This window comes from Lupinus angustifolius, unplaced genomic scaffold, assembly GCF_001865875.1.
Source record: "Lupinus angustifolius cultivar Tanjil unplaced genomic scaffold, LupAngTanjil_v1.0 Scaffold_81_80, whole genome shotgun sequence".
Lineage (NCBI taxonomy): Eukaryota > Viridiplantae > Streptophyta > Magnoliopsida > Fabales > Fabaceae > Lupinus > Lupinus angustifolius.
In genome coordinates, this window is record NW_017723971.1 from 20,704 (window position 1) to 33,331 (window position 12,628).

General features: G+C 32.7%; 1 protein-coding gene across 1 annotated transcript; it reads right to left on the reverse strand.

Annotated features, from left to right (window-relative positions):
- Window positions 1-1,021: 1,021 nt before the first annotated feature.
- LOC109339564 (mitochondrial import receptor subunit TOM9-2-like) lies at window positions 1,022-1,637 on the reverse strand. The gene has a single exon (XM_019577021.1). The coding sequence runs from the start codon at window positions 1,562-1,564 to the stop codon at window positions 1,274-1,276; it is 291 nt and encodes a 96-aa protein (XP_019432566.1). The 5' UTR covers window positions 1,565-1,637; the 3' UTR covers window positions 1,022-1,273.
- Between the last annotated feature and the right edge of the window lie 10,991 nt (window positions 1,638-12,628).

Here is a 12,628-nt window from a genome sequence, read left to right on the forward strand (position 1 = left end):
TACATTTTGATTGGTCCGGGACACCATTAGGGACACCAATGGGGACAGAGGATCTTCATCCCTCCATAAAAGGCAACATTTCTTGCATACTGGCAATCCTAGTCCTCAACATTTCTTACATATATAAACAAGCATAAAAGGGTGGTAGGCACTAGTATGCATCACTCTATGCGCCTCGGAAAGCTTCACTAGCTGCATTCAAGAATAGCAAAAATAACAAATGACCATGGGGTTTGAATCCAAGTCATTTTCATCCACGGAACCGAACTCGCCATTAAGCTAGCAAGCACAACCAAAAGTTAAAGCAAAAAATCAAATGGTGCTTCAAGCTGGAAAATCAAATAGGATAAAGGTTCACTTACAACAAACTTACAAACAACAGCACTAATAGCTTGTTTCATGTTCACGAATATGAGAACAGCTGGACAAATATCTGATTTCACAAGTAAAATGTCTAAAGAGCATATACCTATTTAAACAGTTTAGGAATTTTTACTTGTGTCTGAAATATCTTATTTTGTGTTCTAAACTGCCTATAACAAAAACTGGAAGAAAAAAAACTTCTAAAAACTAAGTGATCATTTCTCTCCCAAATAAAATTTCCCAAACATGCACATTACTAGCATACCAAGGCTCTATTTGGTTCAATTAGCTGATAAGCCAGCTAATAGCTTGTAACTTAGCCAATTGAATATGAACTATTTGATAAAACTAAAATATTAACTAGTTTATAAATGTAAAATGAAAACTTCTTACCTTATAAATCATAAGCTACCTCAAGTGGCTTATAAACCTCAAGTGGCTTATAAATCATGAGCTACCTCAAGTAGCTTATAAATTATGAGCTCGGCTCATTGAAACAAGAAGCTGAGTTATCAAACACCAAAAGATAACTTATTTTTGTCAAATATTCTAGCCAACTAGCTTACAATGCACTTGGTGGTCTTACCAAACACGCGGCAAAGCTCCTTTTTGGCTAACTTCAATTATAACTACAATGAGTAAGCCAAGTAAGAAACCATTCAAACAAATAATCGTTAACCTGAGACTGAACTCATCTCAATTGCATAAAATATCAACACCAAAAAAATAAAAAAAAACATTGTTCACATGTAATATCAGCAAATTCTTAATATTGGATCAAATAATCAAATTTAAAACCCAATTTCATTCCCCGATACCAAAAGACAACCCTCAAATTCAGGAACTACAAAACAAAAGCAACCCTAACAATCAAATCCGAATTCCTTCGGATCAGATCGAAAGAGATCAATCACTTGGGAGTGGGAAGCGGCGGGGTTCCGAGGATGCTGGCCTGTTGTGACTCGAGCTCGATGATCTGCTGCTCTCGGTCCATGGCGACGATGAGAGGGACGACGAGAATGAGGAAGGTGGTGCCGGCGATCCAAGCGGCTTTTCCGGTGCTGCGGAGGAGCTTCTTGGTGACGAAGGCGGCGTCGGTGGTGGCTTGCTTTGTGTGGCGAACGACGGCTGAGTTGGAAACCTTGGAGATGATTCCGGCATCGTTGGCGAGAGAGAAGCGCTTCTTGCCCTGTTTCGCCATGATAGAGAGAAAGGGGAAATGTGTGTCTTGTGGCTGTGAGAGACTACTTGTGAGAATTTGAGGGTTTATATTTTTATTTTTTGGTAAATGAGGGTTTATAATCTATAGTCTTTCATTTATGTTGGCTTTTGTGGGTTTTAAATCTTAATTGGAGTTTATATGGTGTTTCTTAAGTAAAAACAACAAATATGATACCAATATCTTCAGTTTTTAGTGAGATTGGAATAAATGTTAAACATAAATTATAACGATAATTTATAATTTGTAATTTAAATGTTATAATTAAATATTATTTATTATATTTAACTATTTTGGTCAACTATATAAGATGATATGGAAATTGACGGAAATGTGAACCTCATGATTTAAGTAGGTTGATTGAAATGACGGAGTGTTTCAGATATCATTTGTGAAAAAAATATATCAGTCAAACTTCAGGGAAAATTTTACTACACTTGCAATGCTATATTGTTGGGCGATAGAATGTCAACAAGATAATAAACTTCATGTAGCAGAAATTAGAAGATTATGTTACATAAGTGAACACAATAGACACAATAGAATTAGAAATGAATGCATTGAGGAGAAAGTTGGAGATTCTCATATTATAGAGAAGATGTTAGAATCGTGTCTCAGGTGGTTTGGACATGTGTGAAGAAAACCGGTAAAAGCTCTCATAAGGAGAGTAGATCAAATGGAAGCTAGTCTAACTCTTAGAGGAATATGGAGACCAAGAAAAATCATAGGGGAAATGATAAGGATGACTTAGAGATCCATGTCTTATCAATGAACATGACTTACGATACAACATTATAGTGTTGTTCGATCTATGTAGATGACATCAGGTCGTAAGATAAAAGATTTGTTTGTTGGTTAGAAATATTACGAGGAAAATTAATTTTATATTTAATCATATTCACTAAAAACAAATTTAAGATAACAATTTGAATAATATAAAATATATTACTTTTTATATTAAATCACTTAAATGGACATAAATTTGTTTGTTTAGAATAAAATTATATTTGTTGTTAATTAGTTAATAAAAATTAAATAAGCTAATTTCATTATTTTCTCATAAAATCACTTTGGTTTTTATAATTCAAACAAATTTTGTCAAGCTTCAGTTTCAGAGTGAACTTTCAAAGTGGAAGGGTATATGTTCATCTAGTATGCTTATACGAAGCAATGATAACTTAGGTTTGCTTGCTTCTATTCGAATGATGGGGAATCTAGATAAGTACTTGGGGTTTCAATGATACAAGGAAAAGTGAAAAACAATAATTTTCGTGATTTTGTTCATAAGATCCAATACGACATGGCCTCCTTGAAATATAAGCTTCTGAACAAAGTATACAAGGTTTGTTTTGCTAAATCAATCTTAACCTCCCTTCCTACTTATATTATGCACTCGAAGTAGTATCATAAGAGTATTTTTAATAAAATTGATAAATTTAACTAGATTTCTTTAGGGTAACAACGATGAAAAATGAGCTTCAACCTCGTTAATTAGCTTACGGTCAATGCTCATAAAGGATGGTGGGTTAGGCATCAAGGATGCACATGCTTCTAATATTGCTTTTCTTAGCAAGCTAATATGAGCTTTAGTGTATGATAAAAATAGAAGAGAAAAATAAATTCTCTAATAATATATTTGTTTGGTTGAAGAATAGAAAATGATGTAAGAAAGTGAGGAGAAAGAAAATTATGTGAAATAAAGTATATTTTTATATTGTTTGATGTGACAGAAATAGAAGAGAAAAATATATAAATTTTTTGAATGACAAAAATATTATGATTCTAAAAATAAAATGAAGAAATATTTTATTACTAATTAAATTTTTAAGAACTATAACATTAAAATTTATTACAAATATTATATAATTGAAATTTAAAATAATCCTAAATTAATAAAAGGAAAAATATCATCTTGGAGAAAGTTACGTTAAATAATAATGGTTCTTCCACTTTCTCATCATAAAATAGAAGAGTTTTGGTGGTTCCCATATACTTTTTACTTATCTCTTCCCTTATTCTCTCCAAAGCAAACATGAAATATTTTGTATTTCTTTCCAACTTCACTTTCTATTTTCTATTTCTTTTCTTTTTCTACCCTAAGTAAATGGGACTAATCATATGTAAAAAGAGGTATCTTCATCCTTATTTTATTTGGTGGAGCATTGTCAAAGTGTTTGATTGCTTGCGCCAAGGTTTCAAAATGTTTTTGGATACTAGTAACTCCTTAGTGAAACCGATGATTGAAGAGGTTGGAGCTTTGTGTCACTTATTCACTTATGTTCATAATTCAGATATTGCTTTACATGATTGTTCTTAATGTTGAAGCAACTCATACAAGAAGAAGAAGAAGCAAACACAAAATATTTACTGAATGAATATCAAATTAACTTGAATACAAAAGCATAAGGTAGGGTCAAGCCAATTGTTAAGGTAGGGCAACTTGGCGCATGACTCATGTAAAGGCAAGAAAACTTGGCGTGTGACCTATGCTTATGCACATACAAACATATGGCTTTGGCAAGTACATAATCCTCCAACACCCCCATCAAGTTGGATGATGGAGGTCATAGAGGCCTGACTTGTAGACAAATTGTTGGTAAGCCTTAGTGTGGAGAGGCTTCGCGAAAGCATATGCCAATTGTGCGCTAGATAGAACATATCGCTGAATCTTCTCTATAACAACATGAAAATTAATCTCAATGTTCATTATTCTTTCGTGGAAGAAATGATTACATATAAGGTATAAAAGAACATTCAACTATGAACTACACCACCTTACCCATATTTGAGAGAGAAAATGCAATTTAAAATCGTGTACGGCTCTTTTAGCTCAAATAGGATAGAAAAATAAGACTCCGGTCAAGTACCACTTTCTTTAACCCTAGAAGTCAAAGAGTTTGATTTATTAAATGAAATGCATGAATAAAATTTAACATCTTATATCTAAGATAAGAAAGAATATTCAACTTTGGACTACACCTCCTTACCCGTATTTAAGAGAAAGAAAATGTAGTTTAAAACATTGTACAACTTTTCATCTCAAATAGGATAAGAAGATAAGTCTCGAGTCAAGTATTGTTTCCTTTAACCCTAGAATTCTAAGAGTTTGATTTATTAAATGAAATGCATGAATAAAATTTAACATCTTATATCTAAGGTCAAATAGAATATTCATCTCTAGAATACACCTCCTTACCCATATTTGAGAGAGAGAAAATGCAGTTTAAAACAATGTACCACTTTTTATCTCAAATTGGATAAGAAGATAAGACTCGAGTCGAGTACCGTTTCCTTTAACCTTCAAATTTTAAGAGTTTGATTTATTTAATGAAATGCATTAATTAAATTTAACATCTTATATATAAGGTAAGAAAGAAGATTCAATTATGGACTATACCGACCTACCCATATTTGAGAGAGAATATGCAGTTTAAAGTCGCGTACCACTTTTTAGCTCAAATAGAATAGGGAGAAAAGACTTAGGTCGAGTACTGCGTCCTTTAACCCTAAAATCCTAAGAATTTATTTTTTATCCAAAATAATTATTTAAATAATATTTTCAATCCCTCAAAATTGTTAAAAGACTAAAACCAGTTGAACATTGTTTTTCATAAACCGAATTAAGGCAACACACTATTATAAGACATAAAAGAGTATGAAATACAATAATATGAATATCATTAGATCCAAACAAGTAGTGAATATAAAAAAACACATAAAGAGCAAAGGATAAAATAAAATAAATGAAATAAATATATACAAAACTGAATAAAAATAAAGAAATAATAAAATAAAGTAAAATAAGTCTATAAAAAAGTAAACGAAAGAAGGGGAAAAAGCGAAGTTGTCTTCCTTTCATCATCCATAGGACTCGCGTTTGGAGAGCTACAACAAGCCTGAGACAACACTAAGGTCAGGAGCCATGCAACAACACAAGTGAAATGGCACTTAAAGGGCGTATAAGTTACTCTTTGGCCCTCCTACATACAAAGGAGACACATAGTCAGAGGCAAACCGTGCCAACTTCCTGATAGTGGTGGCAGACGATGCATGTGTAGGATTGTGATTTATTGTTGAAGACCTGGATGAGGCTGTATATGTCAGCAGCGATGATGAGGTGGTCTTCATTTCGGTAGGATGCAGAGGTGACACAATCCTTGAAGGATGATATGGTAGAGGAAAGAGATATTTTCAGAGCTGAAAAGATAGGTGGAGGTAGAGTATGCAACGACGAAGGAGTAGGGGGAGGTTGAAGAGAAGATGTGGGAAGGGACTGATATGAGTTTAGGGATCAATTATGTCTTGAATGAGAACTAGTATTTATATTTAGGGGTTTACTTTGGGGTTCAATATTTTGGTTTAAGTTAGGGTTTGATAGGAAATGTGGTCTTCTACTAAGGTTAGGCCATTGATGAATGATACACCAAACTAGACTTTGTCTTCAGTGATGGTTAATTTAAGGTTTAGGGATGCCTCTTGATCTTTTTTGTGGTTGCCTCATTTTTTGATTATGCATTGGGTTTAGCTAAGTGGGGTTTTTGTAGCCCATCTAGTATCAAGGTTCGGGTTAGGATGTAGGTTAGGGTAATTACCGATTAGTCTTGGGAATGTGTCTAATTACAATCCAGACCCAAAACTATTTAGAAATTGCAATTTTAACCTAGATGAAATTAGGTTTTCACATTGATAATATCAAAAGGGGGAAAAATATTGGTCTTATCTTTGATTTTTATTCCAGGGCATTGAAGACTTAATACGTTAAAGAAATGGGAAGATATACAATATAGAGAGAGTAAATCAAAATAAAACTTAAATTATTAAAGATGTGGTTTGCCATCATGAAAATGGAGAGATTGTGAAAAAGAGACTCTCTTTGACCTTAACTTGGTTTTGATGAAAACACCAACATCAATAATGAAGAAAAAGGTTGAAGGTTTATTACATAGGGAAGCTCAAGATTAATAGAAAATGTTTATTGCTTCCTAGTTTAAGATCTTACCTTAATAATTCATTTTAATTTTGACATCACATAAGGCTCATAAAAATTGCTTTTCAAAGTTTTAAAGGGATGAAAAATAGTAACAAGGTTTCTAACAATGGTTTTCAGAAACCAAATAACATGTTACATGAAACAAAGAAACAAACTATTTAAAACAAAGTAACAAATTAATTAAAATAGTGAAAAAATAATCTAATTGGACAAATGAGTCCAATAACCGATAATTGAGGTGGGTAATCAATAACTAAGTGGATATTAAGGTCAAATAACTGATTATCATGATCCACTAGCTGATTACTTTGTCTTGGAAGTACATTTTCGAATTTGAAACTCAATCAGTACATACCCAAATAAATCGGTATGATTTCAAGTGTTTCAGGCCTTCTCGAATGGACATTCAAAATCATATAAAATATACATATATCTTTCCAACTTTCTAAAAACAACACACCACTTTTGTAATAACTTTCACTAGCAAACCTATTACAAGTTTTACAGAACAAGCTTAAGAGAAATTTCGCCTTTTCATATTTTTTGAAAAACAAGAGCCAAATATGATATTAATTTTAAAGTGTTATTGAAAAGGATTCAAACATCATTAGATTGGATGTAGTAATCCTTAGTCAATCATAAAATCATCTTCTAATTTATCAAATCAAGGAATTGCCATAAGGTTTGGTGAGTGGTTATGAAAATTAATGTGTTGTACTTTCTTGTGGGTTTGAGTCTTCTAGAAGAAAGTCTTAGTGTGAGGCTTGTTAGAAACTTGATGGCAAAGTGAAAAATCCATTGAGTCATAAAAGGGATTGGTCGTAGCCTGCATTTGAGGAAGTTGAACTAGTATATATCTTGATGTGAATCTCTCTATCTTTATCTTAATTTTATACAACTATTGTTTTACAAGTTTTTGTTTTCGTTGAAAACTCGGAATTGTTGCTTAAAAAGAGAATATTGTAACAAACCTAATCCACTCACTCTTAGGTTACTATCTAGTTTTTACACTCATACACATCATTCAAATTTCTTTATCATATTTTCAACAATTATCTTAAATTCAACTATCAAGTAGATTTCTTAATAATTGAATGTTGAGAAAATGGTTGTAAAAACACCTTCCTCGAGCTATTGATATTTTACTGGTAATTCAGAAACAATCTCCTTCCATAATGTATATGCTCAAATGAGGTGACTATGTATATATTCTCAGTGTTTGGGGATTAAACATAAGCCTTGTGTGTTCATAAAAATATGCACGAAGATCCACATCATTTTCGGTCTTACCTTTGCATCATCCTCTTTGTGGCTTTAATTTTCGAATCAAATATCTCAAATTAATACATGAATTACATTTAGAGGTGACAATGAAACTGAACCTGTGGGTACCCGCCTGAGTCAAACTTGATTTTAACAGGTTAAACCCGTTGTCATTGGGTTCAGGTTTTATCCGATTTTAGTTTTCAGGTTCAGGTTTGGTATATGTGGTACCCTACCCCGAACTCCCCCTGAACTCATCATGATTAATAAATTGAATTAATTAATATATCTTCTCGAAGACTCTAACCAAGAAGGAACGACCATTTTAGAACAAAGACTAAAGAGGAACAACCATCTTCATTTCTACTTCGTCTTCATCTTCTTTGTTTGTGTTCCTCTTCTCCAAGTAAAGGAGCAACAATCTTCGAACAATCAACTTCACCTTCAAAGTTCAAACAACCATCTTTGAAGTTCGAACTTCATCTTCTCTGTTCGTCTTCCTCTTCTCTAGTAGCATTGCTTCTTCGTCTTCAAGAGGAAAGAACTAGGCGAGTTCTCATATTTCATTTCTTCCTTTTTGGTCTTTGTGCACTCTTCTTCATCTTTGGCTATGCTCATTTTTATTCAATCTTGTAAAAAAGCAAATTGCAGCTTGTTTACTCTTTATAGTGATACAATATACGTAGGTTGGGTTGTTGCTGGTTTGTATTTAAGTGATGTAATATTGTAGGTCTATAATAACTATTGAGTTATTTTTCCGGGTTCCCCGTTAGGTTTGGGTTACCCGAAACTCGTCTAGTTTAGGTGTGATATTGTTAATTTCAACCCCGTTGAGTTTGGGTTCGAGTTCAGATTCATGTTTTAGATTTCAAATTCTAGGTTGAGTAAGCATAACCCGACCCCGATCCATTATATTTCCATTAAAAATTACATTTATTTGGGTTATTGTTTTGGATGAATATGATTTGTGAAAATAAGTGTGGGATGCAAACTCACATGATTTATGTCTTAATATGTATTCATTAAAAAGATATGCAATAGAAAATAAATCTTTATTCAAGAATCAGGAGTGAGTGTAGGATTAGTTGAGTGGTTGACCTTGACTGAAGTCTTCAAATGAGAAAAACATCTGAAACTAGATTTGGGTTGAGGTCAGGTTAGAGATGATACACCATATTGTGTGACAAGTTTAGCCCATGCGATTTCAAACAAAAGCAATAACTTTATATGACTATATATTGGTTTTCTCCAGTTTCAACCATTATTACTTCAATCGAGTCCAACAATAGTGCTAAAAAAACTAACCCCAACTCATGAGTGCCCTAAAAATGGGATCATGAAATGTATGTAGAGAAAATGAGTTTTATTTATGTATGAGGGGCATGAAAGTGGGTCATTTTTTATTTTATTTTTTGAATTCATGTTAATGGATTGAAATGCAACCTATAATTTTTGTGATACATGAAATACAAGTAATACTAACCTTGAACATATACTGCATACAAATATATGACATGTATTTGAAGAAGCATTTGATTTACTTTGGGATGTATGAACCATATGAGACTTAAACTTTTAATGCATAGAAATGTCTGAGATGTATCTAAGGAACACATTGAATTATTTTGAATGTATGAAGCTACTTGAAAAATGGAATTTATGATGCATATTATTTGAAATGCATGAATGTAACTATTAGATAATATTTGAAATGTTTGAAGATATATGAAATGATTTTTTGTTGTTGCTTTTTTATGGTAATGTATGGAGAGATTTGTGGTAATTAATGAAACGATATGGTGAAATATGATATTAGAATATATGATATGGTAATGCATGAAATGTAGTATTTGAATGATTTATTTTCTTTTTGATGAATGCATGAATGAATAAGTCGAAAAATATATAAATTATATATATTTTTCTTTTTAAATATATGTATGAATGTATAAATCGATGAATGATTTATTCATTGAATTCATGGAGTAATGGATAAGTGAAGGAATGTACAAGTAAGTAGATGAGTAGGTGAATAATAATGCAAAATACGTATGGTAGTGAATCTTATCTCAGAGTAGTTTAGCCATCATTATAGCATACGGAGTGTTGTGATGGGTTAACATTCATCATATAGTTCAAACTAACCTGAGATAAAAAATGATTATAAAGTTTTTTCCTACTAGGGATGGCAACGGGCGCGGGTAGTGCTTTCCCGTGCCCAAACCCGCAATATTTGTGGGTACCCGTATGGGTAGCGGGTATTTGCGGGTACCCAACGAGTTTTTAATTATAATTATATATTTATATAATTTGTAATAATCAATATGTAAAAATAATTGCTACAAGAATAATATGATATTTATATGATAAATTTATCATCATAGTCAAATATGTGTAATTTATTATGAAATAATAATAAAATATATGATATATAATCTTAAAATAATAATAAATATTATAAAAATTTAACTAAACTAAATATATAAATATTCGGGTACCCGCAGGGCGTGTATAAAAAAACCCGCTCCCGCCTATAAGCTATTACTGCGGGTACCCGTTGCGGGTATTTCCACGGGTACCCACAGGTCGGTTTTTTTTGCCATCCTTACTTACTACGATGAAAATTCCCTTAGAACGATGAATTATTGGGGCGACACTTGCATCACTTTATATAAGGGACAAGAGTCTTGATTTATGTTGAGAACATCTGAAGGTCAATGTCCTAGAGAGAGTGATAGGGCATCTCCATAGTGGACTTCTTAGAAGGTTATAGACTTCTACAAGGTCCCTAGACTGCATTCAATCTTCAAGAAAGGAAACCCAAATATCATAGGTTAGAAACGATAGATCATTACATTAAGCATCTAACTCGTGATTAGTATTGATAATTAGGGCTGCTCTGTCCGCCTTGTCCGTTCCCACTCAATGGCCGCCTAAATTAGGGCGGACATGAGTATGTCCATTTTTAAATAGGGCATGAAATATCATGCCTTGCCCAACCTAAATATGGGTTGGGCGGGCTTGCGAGCTGCCCTAACTAAAACTAAAAAAATTATATACAAATATATAAATATATATACACTTCATACAAATAAACAATATATAATATGCATATGAATATACAAATGTATTTATCATAATAAACAACCAGACAAATGGAACAATACATGCAAAATATAAATGCAAATATATAATACAAAATATGGATAGTATATAATTTACATACAAAATACAAAATGAATAAGACACACACACACACACATATATATATATAATAGACAAAATAAAAATGCATATACATAATAAGAAAATAATAGTACTTTCTTACATTTGATATACAAATGTATATATAACAAATCGAACACACTTTCTCACATTTGACAAAATACATACATATTTGCATATTTGATATGCAATACTTTATCTAATAATATCTGAGAGTCGCCCGTTTTATCTGTTTGAAATGCCTACGGGCAAATACGGCATATTGGGTAGGTATTTTATGGAAGATGGGCACATTTTTCATGCTCTACTCGCCCAATAAGTGCGGGTGGGCATGCCCGATGGGCTTTTCCGAAATTGCCAATGGAATTCATGATACTAGTAACAATCAGGGTGGTCTATCATGTTGGATATTTTCCATGAATAATCCTTTAAACGAAATGCGGAAATCCTAATGATCATGGCTTTGTTCCTATAACACAATGTTTATGCCCATACATAAACCCAAATGGAACAACCATGATCCAGACCGAAGAAACCCCAATTGATTTCATGGTGAAGGAGAAGAGCATACCTTGATTAGCCATTTGGAATCTTGAAGGTATGTGGGTGTGATGATCTTCCAGATGTTAGAGCGCCTGATGGTTTTCCTTTTTGCTTCTCTAGAGGGGAATGAGAATTGCCAAAATAGAGTGTGTGAACCTAATGGATATTCTGATAGATTTCCTGATGGTTTTCCAACACCTGATTTTCCTTAACCACACACCTCAAACCTATTGCTCTCAAATGAGGACCATAACCCATAAAAGTAACCGAAGCGGTTACTACTCAAGTTGCAATAGTTCTAATTCAGTCCCTTCATCAAATCAGAAATTCCCTGAAGGTATCTACACTTATAATATTTCATGCCACATATGCCCTTAGCCACCAAATTAATTACTGAAGATCATTTTATATTTTGGCTAATTAAATAATGGTCATAATACAATTGATAAAATTATATTTGTGACCCATAAATTGTCAGAAATTCTAACAATCTCCCACTGGTCACACATATGATTCTCCATACGTGTTATCCTTCTTCCGCGCTTAAATATTACCATTATGACTCAGGCATACCCTTATTGTACCGTCCATTAGTCCTGTCTCCATATCGAATCACAGTGAATTTCGCCATATCAATCATGACTAATTCAACAATGATCACCAACATTGATACAACTAAATGACATAGTTTCAACATGAAATGTATAGCATGAAAATCACATGAATATGATCTGTACATGTCAATTTTCAACTGGTCCTACTTAACTTTAGTGAGATCCTTAATAATAACATAAAACCTCATTTTACAAAGTATTAAGACAGAATACCAAACTGAATGATTAATCAACTGATGTTTGAATACAAAGTATCCATACATAATACTGAAATTACATAGAACAAAATAAAAGGTGTGCTCATTCTAACTCCCACTAAACCAAAATATCCTCACATTGCAGAATACCCTTGTGAGCAGTATGCTCATGAAAGACCTTGGGTGTGATAGCTTTTGTGAGAGGATCCGCAAT